The 22588-nt window shown below is 41.4% G+C and overlaps 1 protein-coding gene across 2 annotated transcripts in view; it reads right to left on the bottom strand.

The window, feature by feature from the left end:
• NRG3 (neuregulin 3) overlaps positions 1-22588 on the bottom strand; it is a 618135-nt gene that overhangs the window by 93884 nt on the left and 501663 nt on the right. The window contains exon 4 of one of the 2 annotated variants that reach the window (XM_081913618.1): positions 11403-11429. The exons of the other annotated variant lie outside the window; for it this stretch is intronic. Within the exon in view, the coding sequence (XP_081769744.1) occupies positions 11403-11429 (27 nt within the window). The remainder of the gene's footprint in view (positions 1-11402; positions 11430-22588) is intronic. 2 annotated transcript variants of the gene reach the window in all.

The raw sequence follows: 22588 nt of genomic DNA on the forward strand, positions 1-22588 counted from the left end.
GAGTCAGTGTTACAAGATAGGGGCAAGTCTTCCTGTGATCTTCATGCTTTTAAAGTTCTAATCCAGAAACCCACTGCTCCCAAGAATACATGTACAAATGGAGGAATGTTACTTTGAAGCTCTTTCATTTCTTATTTTTCCAATCCTATATTCATTTCTCCACATTTCCACATCAGTCTGTGAATTTCTTTAGAAGTTCAGCATTTGAGTACAATTTTTTTCCTTTTTTTGTACATGCAGTTTTGAAAAAAATGCACATTTCTGTAAGCAATTCCCCCTAATGTGATATTGCAATGTTATATTCATTAACGTATGCATTTTTAAACCATTGCTTAGTTGGAGACCCGCAACACAAAATCTGGAAGTGTGTGAATTTCAGAGGATAATCATGTCTAGGTTCATATACAGTTTCAATAAAAGCAAATTATATAGTTTATCATTAAAATGTAAAGAAAATCAAATTTCTCTCCCATCCCTAATTATGTCAGTTGAAATCCAAACTCGTGCAAGCAAATGTGTTCTGAATCTAAGTACTTAGTGGCTTCTGTCTCATAAATCCTCACCAGTGCTGAAATCTGAAATGCATTCTTAAAACACATAAACCACGATTCCTTAAAAAACACTTGAGACAATGAGCAACATTTTTTAGAGACTGTGTTAATTTCTTCATTAATGGAGAGCTGGTGTGATTTAGTGAAGTGAGAGAAGGCCTGTGAAGGAGGAAGTTCCTAGTCTACTGCTTCTTTTGCCAAGAACTCACTTGGTGGCCTTAAGAACATAGGAAGCTGACTTATACAAAGTCAGGTCATTGGTCCACTTGGTTTGGCATTGTCTACACTGACTGGCAGTGTACATACAGGAGCATTAACAGCCCACATCTGAAAGGGTTCCACCTTTGAACACTCAAAACCTCTATACAGATGCTAAGCATTACTACTAATCTCTGCAGGAATGGCTCTCCGACTGTTGGCTTCATAATATTCCCCTGAATTCCAATACTTGGAAAATGCTCCTTATTGGTTCCTTTGAAGATGACTCACCTTACATCATGATGACACCTGGTAAATGACAGATGGGCAGCCCCGCCTATCTGCCAAAGTGATCTGCAGGAGGTCAGGGTGAGCTCAAGTTCTGGCCTGCTAGGTGGAACCTGTTTTCCATACCTGGACTAAATGCCTATTCCCTGATCTCATGCTTGGTATCATTTTGGATGTCTCCCTGCCTGCTAGGTGGACTTTCCTCTAAATCCCCCTGTCAGGACTGGATTTTCAATATGAACAAACATTCTGAGAAATAGATAACATAATTAATTGCTTTTACCTGTTATCATTCCTAAGTCATCTATCAAGCACTGTACATTTCTTTTTACATGATGTTGATAGCACCAGAATTAAAGTGTTGTGAACATAATGTATTTGTTACCTTCTAACATGATTCACACTTTTGTGATACTGAATTCTTAAGTACCTAGAGAAAAAAAATATGTAAGTCTTGCAGCTCATCACAAATTCCCAGTGTCATATCCTTGGTATTTCTAATGTTAAATCCTTTGTACAGTGGTACCTCAGGTTAAGTACTTAATTCAGTCCGGAGGTCTGTTCTTAACCAGAAACTGTTCTTAACCTGAAGCACCACTTTAGCTAATGGGGCCTCCTGCTGCTGCCGTGCCGCCGGAGCCTGATTTCTGTTCTTATCCTGAAGCAAAGTTCTTAACCTGAAGCACTATTTCTGGCTTAGTGGAGTGTGTAAACTGAAGTGTATGTAACCTGAAGCGTATGTAACCTGAGGTACCACTGTACTGTTACAGACTTATCATGCTAGACAGCAAGATGGACAGAGTAGCAAGCAGGGCAGGCAAATATATTTAATGTCTTGTGCAGCTGAATTTTTGGCTGCAAAATAGCATATATCGTTTGAAGAGTTTTGCTGATCTCATCGTTAGCAGAGGCAACCTCTGTGGCTTGGTAAAATTAAAGTTTGACCGTAACCATTGACGTTATAATTCAAGGTGACCAATTAAATTTAGCTAAGCATGTCATGTACTTTCAGAGCCTGATTCCCAGTGTTACTGCGGTAATGTTCACTTGCAATTATCCGTGTGCTTAGAAATGGGGGAGGTTGGTACACATTAGCCAAGGGAGGAAAATGAAAGAAAGGAAAGCACTGATTTTCACTTCTCCCCTGCCTTCCAGAAGTGCCTGCAAATGAATCAAAGGCACCCTTTCCCTTTTCTCCCACCCTCACGTTTTTGCATGCAAGCTTTAACTGAAGTTTAATTAGACACATTGGGTGGAGGGGAGAGGGGAGGCATTGATGTTTTTTGTAGGCAAAATTTGTCCCTCCAATGTTGAAGTCTTAATATTGTGTTGAGGTTTCTTTGGGAAGTAATGGTCTCCTCTTAAATATGGTTCTGAGGTTGTTGTTTTTTATGAATGTCATCATCATCATCATCATCATTATTATTATTAATATTTTTTAATTTATATCCTGCCCTCCCCGGCCAAAGCCGGTCTCAGAGTGGCTAACAACAAGTAAAAATAGCACAGTGTACATAAAATCACAGTCAATAAATTAAAATACATTCTAAAATCAATTCAAAATCAAATTAATGGCAACCATTGGGCTAGAGTTCTATGATTACAGAAGGAGAGAGGGGGGTCAGACTATGCCTTAGCCAAAGGCCTGGTGGAACAGCTCCATCTTGCAAGCCCTGCGGAAAGATGTCACGTCCCACAGGGCCTAGTCTCTTGTGACAGAGCATTCCACCATATCGCTCGGGGGGGTCACATAACAAGCATCACTTTCCCCTTTTAGCTTTTTTCCCTTCATTTTTTTTTGAAAACCTTCCCTTGCTGACTGTTACCCTCACTTTCAGTCGCTTCTTTGCATGACCAAATAGTGCCGATCTTGTAACATTATCCCATTCACTGAGTGATCTCTGATCATACTCAGTTGATCAGCTCAGAAAGGAAGAAGAAACAGAAGGAAGTGAAAAGGCAGTACCAAAAAGGTTGAAAAGGAAAAAGATGAATATTCACACAAACAAAGCTTGACTTGGGAACTCCTCTATCTATAGGGCCCATATGAGGTTTATTCAGTGCTAAACAGACCAACTATCCCTTCTCAGAGAAACTGGATTCTAAACATTTTGCTGTTGACAGCTTTGTTCTTCATGTAGTTGGATTGTTACGAACCATCACATCAGCTCAGCTCATTAGTGCCAGAGGCTTCATTGTCAAAAATACAATATAGCATAACTGACATTTCATTATTTGATTATAAAACTCACAGAGCAGACCCAGAGAGGTACCTCCCAACATAACCCAGACTAATTTTCCAACATGGAACATGAAGGATTTTGCTGATTTTTTTTCCTGAGTGGCACTAATAAGATTCAAATAAACCTTTAGGAAGATTTATATATGCTAAGCTCTATTTCAGTAATCTTGACATTGTAAAAATGCCAGATGCCAGTTTGTTCGGTGGAAACACCTGCTGAAGTGCTATATTCATGCTACGGCAATATTTAGTTTAGAGTCACACATGGTCTGGCTTTATGCCTTTCGTGCATAAAATTGTTTATGGTTTATGCTGTTGACATTGGTTTGGTCACAGGCTTAGGAGGATGTTCCTTCAGAATAACAATTACATTTCGACTGCCAGTGAAATGTTCCACCCTGCCATGGTTCAATAAGGATCGGAATAACAGTGAGTTTGCACAGTCCATGTAAGTGGTAAAGATATTTGCATCAGGGAGAAGAAACATGCAAATTCTGCTTTGAAAGAGCTTTCTCTTCCCCATTCCACGATTTAATGTTCTCTGGCTATCCCTATTAAAATTTAAAACATGCATTTGAGTGTCACCATTTGGATTTAAGCCCTCTGCCCCCAAGTCTCTAGAAAGCCATTCCACTTCTGAGTGGGATGGTGTTGCGGTCAGATCATGTGGCCATCACACACAGCGGGGGCTGGGGAAGCCCCAAGTCATGGCCCCCGGCTGGCCAATCCAGTTGGCCGGGGAGCATGGCTTACTCCAGGGGTCAGCAAACTTTTTCAGAAGGGGGCCGGTCCACTGTCCCTCAGACCTTATGGGGGGGTGTCGGACTATATTTTGGAAAAAGAAAGAAAAAAGAACGAATTCCTATGCCCCACAAATCACCCAGAGATGCATTTTAAATAAAAGGACACATTCTACTCATGTAAAAACACGCTGATTCCCAGACCGTCCGTGGGCTGGATTTAGAAGGTGTTTGGGCTGGATCCGGTCTCCCTGGGCCTCAGTTTGCCTACCCATGGCTTACTCCTTTTAAACCACAGCACTGCAAGCGGATCTCCCTCTTGTTCCGGCTTCTGCAGATCTCCGCCCTCCGGCCCTCTTTTCGTGCGTTCAACATATTGGCCTTGCTATGGACCTCAGTTGGTTGACACTGAGGGGCATGATAGGAATTTTTCCTCTTGGCATATTGGCACTGGCCATTTGGTTTTTGCCTACCTCATAGCAACAACTTTGTAAGGTTTGGCAGTTAGGCATTGGTAAAACCTTGTTCGGGGGAGGTGACGTATGGCTAAAGAGTATTCCATACTAAAGGGTATTCTCTTAAAGGAATCTGAGGGGCGTGGTCTCTGTTCATAGTCCAGATGGGGCTAGGGCCATGGCACAACCCCCATCGGTGACCCTGGGGGAGATCCTAGTTGATGTGCTCTCCCTACTGGTGGTTAACCCGTGTGGGACTTCCTGCAGGTGAGCAGGAGTCAGCTATAGTCGGTTCAATTCCAGTGCCTAAGCCAATACCGTTCACATTCTGTAACCAATAAAGTTGTGGCCTAAATTTTGCCCATTAACCTAAATATGGTGTCTACTCATTATTATTCAACAAAGGGGGGGGGCTCGGGGTCTTGACACGCAAGTGAAATCTCTGAGGGAAGGGTTGGCTACTTCTTGATTCTTGTGCTCAGGCACAAACACATACATGTGCACGAACCCTGGCTAATAATAATAATAATAATAATAATAATAATAATAATTTATTTGTACCCCGCCCATCTGGCTGGGTTTCTCCAGCCACTCTGGGCGGCTTCCACAGAGACCAAAAATACACTAAAATGTCACCCATTAAAAACTTCCCTGAACAGGGCTGCCTTAAGATGTCTTCTGAATGTCAGGTAGTTGTTTATCGCTTTGACATCTGATGGGAGGATGTTCCACAGGGCGGGTGCCACTACCGAGAAGGCCCTCTGCCTGGTTCCCTGTAGCTTTGCTTCTCGCAATGAGGGGACTGCCAGAAGGCCCTCGGCGCTGGACCTCAGCGTCCGGGAAGAATGATGGGGGTGGAGACGCTCCTTCAGGTATACTGGGCCGAGACTGTTGCTCTTTCTGCTATTTCTCACACTGCTGCCAGCAAGATTCATTTTGAACTGTTCAGATATTTTGTTTCTAGTGCAGTATTAAAGCAAAATAACATCTCTCTACTTTTTGATAAGTTTGTGTCTATGCTGATCCTTCCCTGCCCCCAATTGTCCAAACACAAAATACCAGTTCACCGCTATTCAGATACCTATTAGCTCCTCTCCAGATGGCAAATGTGGCTGAATGAGCTACAGATGCTCTACAAAAAGTACAACCAGTTATGTTCTGAGAATGTGTACTATTTAATACTTTATTTATATTCAAAGAAAGAGGAAAACCTGCAGTCAGTGTTGCTTTTCCTATCCATCTGATTTAGAAGCTAATGCAGGACCTATTACAGGCAGAGAAGGGGTATCAGTAATAGGGCCTTTGTTTCTTTTTGTGCAGAGGGGGATACTCGGATAGTGACCTTTAGTGTGGGATGCAGGTATCTCTCTCATTTTCCCTTCTTTCTTTCACACTTTTTGTAGTGGACACTAAATAGGGAGATGCAGCCCGCCATCTTCACTTCCTAACAAGTGTGCTTGTGTGATACAGGTGTTTGCAAACAACTGTTTGCCACATTCAAATTTTTGCATTTTCATATGTACAGTTAGATAGCGTCAGTGTATATACACACATATACAGTGGTGCCTCGGCTTACAAACAGCCCTGTTTACGAACTATTCGGTTTACAAACTCTGCAAAACCGGAAGTAGGTGTTCCGGTTAGTGAACTTTACCGCAGTCTGCGAATGGAAGCTGAACGGTGGAAGGGCACTGGTGGCAGGAGGCCTTATTAGGGAAAGCGTGCCTCAGTTTAAGAATGGACTTCTGGAACGCATTTAGTTCATAAACCAAGGTACCACTGTATAAGCTGTGGCTCTCCCAATGTTAGTGCTGATTTAGGGCATCCCCCCCCCCGCATATGAAGCTTCAAGGAGTCATTGCTCCAGTGAGGTTTGCCATGTGAACATAAAACCCATGTTACAAATGCATCAGCCTTGCTTTCTCTCCCTCGTGATATGGGAAATGTCTACCGATAAGCAGTACGTGAAATTATTACTATTATTTTCTGGGGAAATGAAAGCTGCAGCCCTCTATACAGTTACTCACAAGTAAGTCCCGTTGAATGCAGTGGGACTTACTTCTAAGAAGACATGCGCAGGACTGCATTAAAGAAACATTTTATTTTATTATTTTTTTGTAGAAAACAAACATCATAGAAGCCAGTGTCCAAATCCTTTCAAATAAGCTAACTTCCCACTCACAGTTTAACAGCTGTTTGCTCTGATTTTTATAAGGTTCCCTCACGAGTGTGTCAAAACAATGCTTTACTTCATGTCACCATTAGCATAGCTATAAACAAACTGAGCCGGTGGTGGGAGAGCTTCTGTCTGAAATAATATGGGTAAGTGACATGTTTCGCTTGTGATTTTTTTTCCTGGGGAATTTTAGCTGACTCTGTGCCTTGAGCATTTCAGACACTCTCAAAAGGGATTAGGCAAAGTGTCAGGGGAAAACACTGACAGATCTGTGCTTTCTAACCCAGAGAGGCATTGGCTTGTGATTGCTAAAAACAACAACAACAACAACAACAACAATGTTATATTATCTGATAGGCATTCACTGACACATGAGGTTTTGCCCTACAAAACACAGCCCTCCCATTGGTTTCTACAATCTCACACCAGTTAAATATCTAAGCTATGAAGATTCAGGTCTTGTAGACTAAAACACCATAGCCTACTACACACTGACACAGGCATTATCAGGTGCCTGCAAAGATACAGCAGTGTTTTGCAAGATGCAATTTGGGCAGATCTAACTTCCTATTCTTGAGAATCAACTGCCATTCCTATTCTAACAGATTGCACTATGAGCCAAAAATGGCTTAGAAGACCATTTTGGGACATATTTTTCTTTTCTTTCGGAGACTGTTGAGTCAAATATCCTCCTCAATTTCTCCACCTGAGAAAAGGGTGCAGAATTTCAGGATACAGTTAATATAATTTGGAATTATTTGACTATGGTTAGAGGCAGCAAGGGGTTTGGTTCTAATCCTTCCATTACTCTACTTTTAGTCCACTGTTTCCTCCATCCATCAATATGAGCTAATAATAGAGTCTCGTGCAATATTATGCAAACCAGAATTTCTCAAAGGGAAGTTTTCAGGGGTGGGGAGAATGCTGGAGTATTTCAACTCTATGCAACTCCATCACCTCAACTTTATTTGGAAAGAAAAGGCTCTGTTGCTTTGTTCTTCAGATGTTTAACCATGTGTACTTTTAGAAGGGAAATTTGAGAAATCTTGTTCTGTTTCTCTTCTAATGCCTAAAACAGATTATTGTCTCATGCCTGGTGATTAGATCATTGGAAAGAGGCCTGCTGAAGGTAGAAGAAAGCTGAAATCCTACACACACTTACCTAGGAGTAAATCCCACTGAAGTCAATGCAACTTATTTCCAAGTTAACAGCTATAGTATTGTGTAGTAGAAGGCCCTTGTTGTTGTTCCTTTAACCAGTTCTAAGATGCCTGTTGTTTGTAATCTTTGTGGCACCATTTCCTTGTCCACCCCTAATAAGGAACTGCATACCTCTGTGTGACCATATGATTAACTTCACATTATCATGAATATGTATTTTAATTTTTAAATCTTTCACTTCTTCATTTCCTTGAAATTCATCATCATATCCATTGCCTCATCCTTTGGCAATGTGTTTGCTTTGCAGGCAGGCTTGATGATGTTCAGAGCAATGGCTGCTCCTTAAACAGAGAGCCTTAATTTCCTTCAGCTCTGAAAACAGTAGCAGTACTGTACTCAGTATTTTAAATTTTTGCCATAGTAGTAAATGTGCATTATATTTGGATTTTCACCATGGACTCATATGATCCACTGTAATGGTTGCATGTTCAAGTGTGGAACAGTTACTGCTTCAGTTCTCCCAATATTGCTTCATCTAGAATTGTTACAGTTCTTCCTTATCAACATGCAGTTATATTTCAGTGTTTCTCATGTAAACAGTTGCTTTGGGCTGCCTGTATCTTTCTCAGTATTCTTTGGTGTTGTCTTCATTCCAAAAACATAATCTTATTCATTGCCCAGCTCTTGAATTCTTTTATTTGCTTGAAGCTGTGCTGTGTTTGTAGGCTTTTGCTTCTTTTGCGTCTTTAGGCATACTTCAAGAATAAATTCCCTTTTCCCCAGAAAACTCCATACTTTCCCATATGCAGGGAATGGGTTTTATGGAAATCACCCCCACCCCAGAAGGGAAAGCTTCCTTTTCTGTCTCGGCCTCAGTACTTGATTTGCCTATTTTTGGCTGCCATCCTGCTTACCTGGAAATAGACTCCATTGAACTGCTTACCTGGAAATAGACTCCATTGAACTCAGTGGGACTTACTTTTGAGTATACATCTATAGCAGGCATGTCCAACTCTATAGAGACTGTGATCTACTCCCAGCATAATAAAACTGGGAGTGATCTACCCATTGAGATTGCACATAGCTGTTGAGCTTTTTTAGGGGGGGGGGAGACCTAAGTTGTTGAGCTTTTTTTTAGGGGGAGGGACCCTTGCATTAAATAGCTCATCCTAAAGCAGGCTTCCTCAGACTCGGCCCTCCAGCTGTTTTTGGCCTACAACTCCCATGATCCCTAGCTAGCAGGACCAGTGGGCAGGGATGATGGGAATTGTAGCCTCAAAACATCTGGAGGGCTGAGTTTGAGGAAGCCTGCCCTAAAGTCTGCAGCTCTCACTCATTCACACACACTAACCGCAGACGCAGGAAAATAAGGCATTCACTAAAGCGCCGGCGCAATCGACCATGGTCGACAAGGAACGCCACAGGATCAACCGATGAATCGCGATTGACTGGTTGGACATGCCTGATTGCACATTTAGGCAGCAATCAGATGGACCTTATGAATAAGTTGCTTAGAACACAGTGGGAAGTATTTCTGAGTAAATATGCATAGGTTTGAAATACATGCCCCCTTTTCAGTCTGCAGCTTTTGATCTTCAGTGCAGTGCCAGCCACTTGTATTTCAGTTACTTCCACATCACATGCAAGATGTAGGAGTTCTGTTGCTATACCACAAGCCAATGTGGTGCCCTCCAGATACAACTCCTATCAACCACAACCAGGGTGACCAATGGTCAGGGACGATGGGAGTTGCTGTCCACCAACATTTGCACAATGTTTGCTACTCCTGACACAGCACCAGAATTAGAGAGTCCTGGCTTTGTCAGATGAGCTGAACTGCAATGTTGCATGAGCTTTGATCTGATCTCTTTATCAGTGTTTCCAAATGCTAAATGTCTCAGCCTCATATAGTATTCATCTATTCCCTCTGCAGCTGGCCATGTTGCGTTCCCAAGCATACATATTTTAAACTCAATGTTGGCTTTAGGGTCCAAAAAATCTAAAGAGGCATTTTACGTCTGCTTGGAACTTCTCCTCCTGAATAATGCAAGAGGCAAAGCTCTTTTCCTGGTATTGTTACTGTAAAGGCCAGGTATATATTTTACATTCCTATTGTCCATTTTCTCCCTCACCTTGTGCTATCTGAATGTACTTCCCATCATGAGGACATTGGCAGTCCTCAAGAAGCCACGTTGGAATTGGAGAACTGACACCTGCAATTTGCATCTCTTCTGTTCCCCTTGATCATTTCATGGAGTCAAAGAGCTGGAAGGGACCCTGAGGATCATCTAGTCCAACCCCCTGCAATGCAGGAATATGCAGCTGTCCCATATGGGGATTGAACCTGCAACCTTGGCATTATCAGCACCATGCTCTAACCAACTGAGCCCCCAGAGAAGGAAGCCATTTTTTTCTGTCACTTGTTTGCTTTCCCAGTCCATTTCTAGGCTTGGATTTCTCATCTGTACTGATGTGAAAAAGCACAAGCAGCCCACCTTTCAACATTTGAAAGGAAGAACCAAAAGTCCAAATGGCTTTTGCACAACTCAGCCCCTCTTACAGTTTTTCCCCTTCAACGGCAACCCACACAGAATACTGCAGAGGTGGAGTCAGCAAATGCCTCCCTTCTTCCAATTACCCATTTTGCAGAGATATGGGATTTGTTTGCTGGCAACGGAAGGGCTGGTAGGGGAGGGCCTGTTGTGTCAGGTGTGGGCAGATCCCATTTCAAGCTGGCCCTAGACTCAAATGAATCTGGGATCAACTCTGAAATAGACCACATCCTTTTGAGACAGTGGTATATGCCTCTTGAGCCTACAACTACCCCCACAGTCAATATTGCTATGTTTTACCTCATTCACCAGATAGACTATCGCAGGAAACCCTAAGCTGCCTTCAACTAATATCTTTGATTCAACAGCCTTCAACTTTCCTTTCTCACCTCCACTTCTTCTGTGTGAGCTGCCTTCATCTGAAGTGACAGGCACACAGTTTCAGAACATGCCACTGCACAACCAGTGTTACTGTTCTTCAGAACATGGCTTCTGTAAAAAATATATGGCTGACCAGTGGCTATGAACTCATAAGGTTGAGTTTCAGTCTCTCCTTGTAAAATAGAAGGCTTTGTTTTATACGGGCACTTCTCATTTATCTTCAAAAGGATTTTCTAACGCTCACAATACATGTTACATTTTATCACCCTGAAACTTTTCCAACTCAAAGTGGCTCTCTCACAGCTGCTTTTTTCATTTGTGAGGAGAAAGATGCAGGGTTCCCTCATCTTTCCTTTGCTTTCTACTCAGAGATGAGATGGCAACTCAGAGAGGAAAATTTTGAGCTGAAAATGACAGAAGAGGAATCTAAAGGAGCTTCCCCCCAATCTAAGCCTGAGATGCCAGATAACTCCTGAATAGTAGATAGTTGTCACAAAACTTTCATTTAAATGCAGCACCTTTAGACTTTGTCACCACAAGTCATGGCAACGCTTGGAATCCTGCACAGTGCCTGAAATTCTTTCACATAGTGTAACACAATAGATTTTTTGAGAATTTAAATATCAACAGCAAATTTAAAAGAAAATTAAAAGCTTACCCATGAATTCAATTCCTAAATGGTGAGCTATACACCAAGGAAAGCATGTAAATGAAGGACAAAAGAAAGAGAAGGTAAACATTAGTAAGGAGCCATTGAAACCAAATACATTATTACAAGCTGTAAGCACAAAAAACATTTGAGCCTGATTCATGAATGTATCAAAATTGCCAGGATACTCCCATATGACATAGAGTGCTAGAATTTGGTGCACATATAGTCCAAAAGCATTCCTGTTAATAAACAATACATATAATTGGGACATTTGTACACCTCTCCATCAAAGCAAGTGTACCCCAACATTGTTATGGAATTTCCACACTAAATCCTACATGTGTAGAATTTGTAGCACATACAAGTTAAAAGATGCTGCTTCCTGGAAAACGTTGCCAAATGTATATGAAGTATATTCCCCAAAAGTTGAAGTTTTCCATGTCTCCAAAAATATATTTAAAAAAACATATATTACAATACAAGGCACCATGATTAATAAATACATTTAGAAATGACACACATTGGGGGCATGTGGGACTGCAGTGGGGGAGAAGAGGAAGGGAAAGCCCTATTATTTGTGGAAGAGAATTCTGACTTTTGCTTCAAAGGATATCCCCCACTTTAGGGTCCTTCACACCAACTAAAACCTGGAAAAAGATTATCCAAGACAAGATGGTTACTTTACTTGAAATGTCTAGAAACAGTGCAGTTATACACATCTCCCTTGGTGTGTGTTTTTTCTCGTTTATGTATTTCATGCAAAAGGTTCTTTTCCTTCCCTTTCCTTCATTCTGTAGGAATTTATACTTGCAGGTATGGTAGCTGTTCTTTTGAATGACTGTACTTTAATCATAGTTATCATTGTTGTTGGCTTGATGTTTAAACAACTTACAATTGCTAAGCAACCTCAGAAATGCAGGGTACATCATGAGAGCAACAATGCAAACCTCAATAGCTTTTCTCATAAGTGTTTCACACAATAGTTTGGCAGTGTTGGTTCAGCAATGTTCAGATGCTTCAGAATGTCCTGTACTTTCCAAAGTAGCTAAAAATAAATGCCACCTGGAAGAGAGACCTTCAGAACTCTGAATACTGATCATGTATGCTTTATATGGAATTATTTAAAATAGAACACTGCTTATCTCACAAGAAATAGCTCCAAGTGGTATCGGGAACCTTCAGAAACAAATATCTGCTTACATTATATAAGTTTTCAGCCTGGTTTTTACACTGCTATGGCTACAATCCAGATGGAAGTTCTCTTGTAAGGCCCACATAACATACCAATCCTTTCCTGACTTGCAATTTTCACACTCCATGTCGCCCCCAGCAGTAGCTTTCCTCCCTGAAGATTTCAAATGGATGGAGAGCAACTCGTTATTTGAATTTATACTGGGTAAAAGGATCCATTTGCTTTTGATCTAGATCTCCACTTCAGTGAGACTTGTTCAGGATAACAAACCTGTGAATTGTTTCCAGGATGTGTGCTTCTTAAAGTATATGTTTATTTTATAACAAACAGCATCTGGAGAGCATCCAGTTAATAAGAGATGGACCAAATTTCATTGTGTCATTCAGACTATCAATGGCTACAGGCAAGCCCCTTGCACCCACTGAAAAGTTCACCAGGATAGCTTGAAGTTACAGAAATCCAGTTTCCATGGTGTTTTGATAGAAAATAATCATAGCGATGCATAATTTGCCAAACATTTCATATTGCCCACTGATCATTCATGCAAATAGGCTCGCTTTTTGCTGTACTTTGATCATACACAAAAGCATACACAATGGCTCTGTTGGATAGCTAGAAAGGGCTAGCATACCTTTCACTGAAATTAATGGCTTTCACCCCAGACCACCTAATCCTACACTGTAATGTTCTAAAATATATTTGTAGTGGTGGTGAGGCTATGTGCAATGATTGACTGAAATGACAGAGTGGCTTAGGACTCTTAAGACTCTTGTTGACTTACTATAATGTCAAAGAGGAAGCAGGCTGAAAATCCTATGGGTGGAAGAGTAAGCAATAAGCAGCTTGGAAAGGAGGACCAGAGGCCCCAGAGACATGGGTAAAAGTAAGGCAGAAAAGAGCTGGTAGAAAGGAGATGGGACTACAAGCAGGAGAAGTATAGTGTACTGGGATCCACAATTAGATTCAAATTAAGACACTATATATTTGGCTACAAGACTCTTATCCTGTTGATTTCAGTGGGACTTAGTCATGCCTAACTTTTTTCTGGATTGTATCCCAGAGATGTGGAGAATCTCATTTAAAGACATATGAACATGTGAGGTCCAAACTATGGAACTGTTAAGGGATGAGCTCTTATGCTGTGAGCTAAGGGAAGAGTCACAGCTCAGCAGGAGGGCACAGGCTTGGCATGGAAAAGGTCCCAGATGCCATCTCCAGTATCTCCCAGATTGGGCTGAGAAAGACTCCTGTCTGAAACTGTGGAGAACTGCTGTTGAATAGATTGACCAATTGTTCCCATATTGGTTATTTCACTAACCCTTATTTTGAAATTATAGAAATATGTGGCATTCAAACACCCAATGTGTGCTTGAAAGATAACACTCAACCACGTTATGATACATGACATCCACATAAGTGTTTGTCTGAGGAAAAAATATGCTAATACAGTAAAATATTTATTGTGCATGGTTTATTTGGTTTGGTAAACCAGCTGAGATACCAGTAGTTTGCTTCCTTTCCAAAATATGTTATCTGATCCCCAGGAAATGAGAAATTCAGCTATAAAGCAAGATCAAGCTATGCTCCTTTTGAAAGTCTATGCAGAAGAGCTGATAAAGAAATTTTATTTTCAAAAGTGGGTCAAATACATTACAGAAATAACAATGCTTTTCAATGGCAATCTGCCATCTCCTTCAAAGGAACAGTGGTGTATGATAACAGAGAAAGGAATACTGTTGTCTTTTCTATTAAAAAAAAGTGAATGGGAAGTTGTGTATGTTTATGAAAGCCTATGAAAGAAGTGCTTTGTCTTAAGAACAGGCAAACAATCAGAACTGAAACAATGTTCCCCAGTCGTCAAAAGTTGAGCATGTTTGTTTGATCCCAGCCATTAAAAAGGGGGAAGAGGGTGTCACCAGTAGGATATAGGGATCCTCTCGAGAAAGCAATTCTACCCCATCCCAAAATGCCTCTGGTCTTCTACAAACATGATGTCTCCTCAAAATTCTTCCTAAGGACCTTCACATTTGCTTGAATTTTGCTGCAGATGAAATTTCAGTGGAAACTAGTGGTGTCCAAACTTTTTTCAAAGAGGGCAAGATTTGATGAAGTGAAGGGCCATGGGGGCCAACCAAAGATGTTGACCTTTTGGGGGGGGATTGAAGTTGTTGAGCCTCTTTTAGGATTGAAGTTGTTGAAGGTTTTTTTATTGGATTTTAGCCCGGGAAGTAAACTGCCACTGACTGGCAGGCCGGATTAGGCCCCCGAAATGGACTTTGGACATGCCTGCTCTAAGCAAAATGTTCCTGCTCTAGGGAGGGCAGGAACGGACACCCATTGGCACTAGAGAAACAACTTATCAAGGTTAACTAGATAGTTGCTGAAGCTGCTTGATAGTTTGATGTCAGTGATGGCTGGTACTCACTGGGAATCTTAGGGTGGAGGGCAGAGAGGTCAACCATAGGTTGATTCAGAGCCAGTGGTAGGGAGAGTCAGCTAATTCGTATTTTGGTCCTGTTCCCATGCTGAATTTTCCAAGGGCAAAACTGAGACCGAAAAGGAGGAAGCTGACAGCCAGGGCCACTCCCCGAGGTGGTTTTAGATAAGAAGGAAGACAGTTGGGGATGGTCAGTGGGTGGTGGAACAATGCTCCATTGACCCTAATGGACTAGTCTCCAAATGCATGTCTCAGAAGTCTTCTCTCCAGGCGTATGGGACCAAATAAGGATTTTATTTTAGAGCAGACATGGCTTTTTTTAGATACAGGAATAAATAAGGCCCATGATGCCACAAAACACCTAATTGGATGTCTCCCAAGCCAAAGCCCCTTAGATGGAAGAGCAAGAGTTCCAAGGAGGCATTTTTATAGGAAGGGAGTAAACCCCTCCTACCATTTTGCAGTCTTCATTGGGAAAACACCCCCCTATTGTATGGGCAGGTAGTCCCTTTCACTACCTGGCCTGATCACCTTGGCAACGTTTCCCCAGGCGGGATTGGGCAACTGGCTGAGGGAGGCGGAGACCTCCAGGTATCCCACCCGGGGAAGGTGAAGCCTAGTCTGTGCTAATGGTACCGCATAGGGTCAAGGGGGCTGCATGCGAGCATGCAAAGGGTGCCCCCATTTAATGTGGGGAGTGGTCATTGAGGGGTATTCATAGGTGGCATGCCACTTGATTATCACATGCCAAAAAATAAAGAACAATGGATAGCCATTGCATACATTCCCTTTTCATGAGCTTCCATGGACATCTCAATGGCCACTTGTGGTCTGGCCCAGCAGTGTAGTTCTTTTCGTGCTTTTTTCATTTGCTGGCAGAAAGGCTAGAGTGACAGCACTCAGATGACACCTTAACTCGACCACACAGCCAGGCTTTGTTCTTTGTGGAGTTCTTTGTGCAAACAATGTGAATTTTCATTCATGCAAATTAGTCCTAAAGTAGCTTGAAGCTAGTTCCACATACCCTTAAGGGACAGAAAAATCAATGCAGGGAGGAAAATCTACTACCTTTTCTTCCCATATAAGGTGGTTCGCAGTGCTTTAAAAACTGACACCAACAGAGCTGCATAATATAGTCCCCAAAGAACCCTAATGGAATACCAAAGGAACAACGGTGGCTGGAACAGCTTCCCACAAAAACCTTTCTTTCAAGGTTCAGGGCAGACTAGTGGAATAAACTATTGATTTCAGCTCCCTGCAGTTAACACAGCGCAACTCACTTGAGTCTGCTCTCTGTTGAACAGCTAGAGTTGAAAGACCCTTTCTAACTTTGGAAAAGAAAAGATAATGGTCAACTTTACATATTGTGAAATGTTAGAGATATAAATACAGTGGTACCTCGGGTTACAAACACCTCGGGTTACAAACACTTCGAAGGAAGGTAGGGATATCTAAATTACCGTAATGGTTCTTATTAGTCTCAGTAGCACCGAGTTAAAAAAACAAAAGAGAAATGTAAATGGGTAAAATTGATGGTAACTGCAGCCAGACAGGCTATAGCGAGTAATTGGAAAAATGCAGAAGAGTTAGGGATGAACTAATGGAAGAAAAAACTGAATAATATTATAATTTTAGACGATCTAACTGTGAAGATACACAGAATGAAAGGGTTTAGGGTCAGTGAGAAAGAGGAGGATTGGTTTGAGAAGATATTGAATTATTTGGGTAGGTTTGAACAATTTTGGGCAATTTAAATGTTAAACGTTAAATAAACCTTGTGGATGGAGGAGAGTTAACATATAAAAAATTATACATATGGTTGATTTGAATATGTTATTATTGATTATGTATACCCAATGTATCAGCCGCCTGGGGGGTTTCACTGTGTTTTGGTTGTTGGTAAAAAATTAAAAATTTAAACATTAAAAAACAACAACCCAACACTTCGGGTTAAAGACTCCGCTCACCCAGAGGTAGTACCTCGGGTTAAGAACTTTACCTCAGGATGAGAACAGAAATCGTGCTCTGGCGGTGCAGTGGGAGCGGGAGGCCCCATTAGCTAAAGTGGTACCTCAGGTTAAGAACGGTTTCAGGTTAAGAACGGACCTCCACAACGAATTAAGTTTGTAACCAGAGGTACCACTGTAACTGCTTACCTGAAAGATTACAGTGTTTTCCTGCTATCTTTCATCAGTTCAACAAATTATTCTTGTTTAATAGTACTGATTAAGATCTCTTTACAACCAGCCAGTGTGATATGTGATCTATCTGGGCACTACATTCATTTCTAAAATTGGACGTGTCCTGGGCAAAATCCAAACTAAATGTGTGGTGGATTCAAATAGGCAGATCCAAGTGATGCCTGCAACAAAATGTTGCAGTGTGAGGTTTTCCTGTTCAGGGTTCCAGCCAGCCTGCTGTGCCTTCTTTCAGGATCTTCCCTTTCCAATAGTTCCCTACTTTCTTTCCTCTTGCAACAATTAGCTTTCTATAGTTGTTGGGTTCCCCTCCCCCTGTAAATCTGAACACTTTGTGGCTCTTCCCAAAGCCCACTAAATAAGTGAAGATGGTGCCATTTTGCCAGCATAAGAATCCACATTCAGAAAACAAGTTTGCTATTAGCATAAATGATGTTTGGCTGGTGCTATTTTTAGCACAGGTTAATATCCTTAGTGTCCTTCAGTATGACAGAGCTGCATGTCTGGAGTGGCTCCCCAAGATGACATGTCCAATACAGCCAATAGTATTTAAGTCTAACATCAAAACAAATCAGAACAAACTCTAGTGTTGTTTCCACTGTGCACTGAGTTGGGACTCTAGAATCCATCAGCTAGGAGTGCTCTGTCTGCAGGCAAGAACATTATGCTAGTGTTATTGGATTAATCCCTGGCTTTCACTCAGATGAAATGATCATATTAATGATAGTAAGCCTTCATAGGGAGGCAGACAAATACAGGATTTAATGTATCTAATTTAAAGCAAAGCTCATATTTTGCCTATGATTCCAAAATTGGGGTGTTTTATTCTAGGGTGTGTATATACCAGCCATAAAGTGCACTCATTATATTGTTTGGATATCATTTTTTGGTGTTTGTTTTGAAAGCACCTTTTGGTAGAACAGCTATAAGCCATCTTGCATTTTACAGAGCATTGCAGAGTCAGGCGCAGTGATGCAAAGCATGTCTACTAAAATGCTTGTAGGACTTTTAATATTGCTTGATGTTATGTGACATTTTCAGAAGACTGTTGTGATCATCAGGAGATTAGGAATGATGCTCAGCAATTATCCCTTTTGGTGCCCAGGCACAGGCCTAGATTGAGCATCTGATCTGCAGGTATAATACTGTAAAGTTGTAGACTGGAGTCCTGAAAGACTTTTTCAAATTCTGCTAGGTTTAGCACTGCTGAAGGAATGCAAAAGAGAAAAGCCATGAGCTGTGATTGATATGTGGCTATCTCCAAGACACCAGGGGGAAATCACATGCTGTGAGAGCTGCACCTGCAATCTTATGACTCATCCCTTTGATCCTCATGGGAGGGTTTTAGGTTCTCTAACGTGTGACTCATGTGGGCACAAGTTATGCACAAGTTAGCTTCCTTAGTAGGTTACAGCCTATAAATATGAGAGCTGGGGGAAAACCCAGCATAGACCAGAATGGTTCTATGTGTTAACCAGGTGGGGAGAGGATTATTTACTGTCATGTCTTAGGGTTCTCATTTTTTTTTTCTAATTTCCCTCTTCACTTTGCCTCATTTTTCAATCTTAATTTCTTCCCATTTCCACATCAGTTTGTGATATTTATTTCTTAAAATCCTCATAAAAACTCATTATTTCACTACCCATTTTTCCTGATAAACACAGTTTTCTAGGCACTTTAGCCTAATATACAAAGGGCTTGCAAGCAATTTCTCCTAATGTAATGCACTTTTGTATGTCATTTTCATAAATGTATTCATTTTTAGGCACATTTTACCTTGGTATATGCACTTTTTGCACCCATTACTTGGCTGGAGAAATGCACTGTGAAATTCTGAGAAGTGCCTATCTTGAGAGGTGGCTGGTTCATATATTGTTTCATGTAGGGCAAATTAGGTAGATCTTTACATATAATCAAATTTCTCCTCTACCGTGCTCCACAAAATTGTGCTTTGGTTCTCCATCTTCCTCTGTCCTGCTTTTCTGTGGCTTATAAAGCAGAACCAGCCCCTCTCTTGCATCTGTTTTTGCAACCCCGCCCAACTTCAGTACACCTGAATTCCCCACCGTTGGTGTGGGTAGGAAAGCAAGCAAGCAGCCTAAGCAGCTTCTTCAGCCTCATTGCACTGTTTTCAGTATTCTGGTTGGCATTAGTTTAAATTGGGGGCCAATGTAAATATCATCCATGCTTATAAGGGCCTGGAGGGGGTGAAGTGCCATGCAGAGAGCAGCATGCACTCTTGTGGCAAAGTACTTGGGAATATTGAATGCTCACTGGCAAAGTATGAGGAAAATTTGCTTCCATATGCATGAAATGCAGAATGCAGCACACTACATCCTGCTGCTTTCAGATACGGCAGAGGGGCCCTTTGTCTGCACATACAAAATACCAAGCAAAACATTTTACCTCTTGCCCTGCCTTCAAGTTCTTTAATCTAACTCTGCTAATTGCTTTCCTCAGATTCCGGGATGAAGATGAGAAATGAATATTAAAATAATAAGTGAAAATTCAATTATAACATTATAATGCGACACTATTCCCCAGTCTATCAAAAGATTATTCAGGAAGGAGAAAGCAAAAAAACATCCAGCCCTAATTTAAAGCAATACATGCTATAGTTTTCACAAATGGGTATAAAAATTAGCTAGCCATTTGAAAAACACAAAGGGCTTGCCTTATATACACCCATCAGGTTATCAAAGCATTCATCTTGAGATTATTAGATTTAGTCTGGATAGCTGCCAACTATCCCCACATTATTCCAGATGCAGATTGTAGTTATTTCCTTGGACAAGATCACTTGAACTTTGAACCCCCAGAGAAGGGTATCTTGGGGCCCACAGCCGCATTTCATGTGGGTGGGTCGAAAGGGGGGCAGGACAAAGGGTATAGCAGAAAGTGAGAGAAAAAGAGATATTTGCTCACTTTCGGACCTGGTCCCACCCACAACTGCCTGCCATCACTTGCCAGACAGCAGCCTCTAAGAAATTGCCCAGCATGGCATTCAGTTATGTGTAGTCACTAACAACACTACTCTATGCATACAGTCAAGGTTCTTGCATTAGTCACCCTGCACTCTCCAATCTGAGCTAGAAAACCATGCTATATACCTTTTTATGCCCTTTCTAAAATAGTTTGTGATTTTCAAGCTCAGTTCGCCCATGAGGTGGGCTGAGGCATCTGGAGAAACAGGGAGAAGCAGCAACTTCCGACTAGATCTTGCCACCACCCACTTCTCCTCCTTCTCCCTGTCTGCCTGACACTTCTGGAGAAGTGGTTGTGGTTTCTGGTGTGATCCTGCTGACCCCTGGCAAGATGTCACCAAAACCCAGAATCATGGAAATCAAAGCTTCAGTAGGGATAGGTGGCAGCGGCAGTACCATCCCATTTTGCCTCAGACAGGACAGGCAGCCCCTGGCTCTTCTAGAATGGGTTGAGCAGTTTTCTGGGTCATTGGAACTACTTTGCTGTTTACAAGAACCCCAAATTCTCCTGATTAGAGTCAGGTGCAAAACCGGAGCCTAGAATGAAAGAACAGTGTGCCGCTGAGCATATAGTGATGCTAGCAGAAATGAACTTAGCTCATCCTTTCACAAGGAAGCCAGCTCCATTACATATTCAGAATAATCTTAACCAATGTGTTTATTGTTTATGTTCCTTTCTATCACACAACCACAAACAATATTCCTAATGATTTTTTATAGAACCCTTCTCGGACTGCATGAGATGGACAAGCCATTGCTGCACGCGTCCACGCAAAGCCCCCCCCCCCCCCGTTTTAAGCAGGGAGCGGTCATTCCAAAATACTGGCTCAGATCAATGAATGGACTTGTTGCAAATATCTCACAGCCCCCAGGGAATTACCCTCAGAACTTGGTGTAGCATGAGAAGACACCAGGATAAACAAAGGGCCTACAAAGCTCCAGAACAATCAGTTCTTAGACTACTATTGTGTTGCCACCTCATTTGGACTGGGGGTGTCATAAATATCTGATACTTTAAACTGCCAGTGCAAACAGGCAATGTCCCAAACCAGCAGAAAGGTTGATCATATTATCACCATATCCAATACAAAACAAAAACTAGTGACTGCAAGCTGTTGTGCAATTGGCTTAATATGATGCACAACAATTCAGATCTGCATTAAATGATTTTCAGAAATGTGTGTGCTTTGAATGGAAAATGATGCACAATTAAGCCACTTGCAGATGGTAATAGGCATGCAGCTAAGGGTCCTAAATATATGATAATGCTGGACAGGAAAGTGGAAATATCAGTGCCCAGTGATTTGTTTTATGTATCCTTAGCTTCCAGTGGTATGCATGGACTTCTCATATCAGCCCCAGAAAAAAACAGTATGGGCCTTCTCTTATTCAGCCATTTTAAACTCTATCCTGTCAACAACTGCAATACAGTTCATTGTTGTCCTTTTGGCCATTCCTTTGGGGGCTGTTGTTGACTCTCTCCCAGAATCCCACATCCAGCTATGCCACAGTTGAGAAAACTGTTCAAAAATAAATACTCTGTTGTTTTTACTGTGCAGCTATTACAAACAAGCAGAAGAAAAAGAAATTACCTACTGGCATTCATGGCCCTGACATTTTGTATTCCAACACCATGTCAAATTAACAGTTTACTTGAGAGAAATACCCCCAGGATTTCAATATATTGCAAAGGCAAAGAGGGGAAAGAATTCTTTCAATGACCTTCACAAAGGTTTCCCCTTCCTTTTTAGAAGCATAGCTAAGCAAGTATATTTAGATAAATATGATGTTGATTTGTGCAGAGATTTTCCAAGCAAAAACAACAAATAAGAAGTCAACCAATGCATAGAAAATGTGTCTGGTTTTGGATTATGATCTCTCTGAAACACAAATTCATATTTTTGTTCACACGGGGCCATATGCTCAAGCTGATTTTTTAAAATATGTCTATCAGTCATGAGTCTTACAAAAATGTTATCGATAACTACCAAGCAGTTGGAAGTTTGGGCTTTCCAGTCACTGGCCCCAGTAAATTCCTTAAAGCTCCTGACCATGAAAAGTATCAGCTGGCTCTTTGATGATTTCATAATAAACAGCATGTTCTTCCTCCATAGAGAAATGCTGTTTTCTAGACATATCAGCTCCTCAAACCATTCATGTAAATTGTCTCAATTAGCCAAAGATCCCAGTGGACTCAGAATAAGCTGTATTAGCCTGTCTCTTTCCATTGACATCTAATATTATTTGTATGTTCAATGATGATGTTAGGATGCTGAGGGAAAGGAGGTCCAATGTCAATTATGCCTTTTCCAGCAAGTATTGGGTCTTCTTTCTATTCCCAGCTTCCCAGAAAGTCCTGAGAGGATGAGAAGTGGGGAAGG

This window comes from Podarcis melisellensis (genome assembly GCF_964234715.1).
Source record: "Podarcis melisellensis genome assembly, chromosome: 5".
In the NCBI taxonomy this organism is placed as follows: Eukaryota; Metazoa; Chordata; class Lepidosauria; order Squamata; family Lacertidae; genus Podarcis; species Podarcis melisellensis.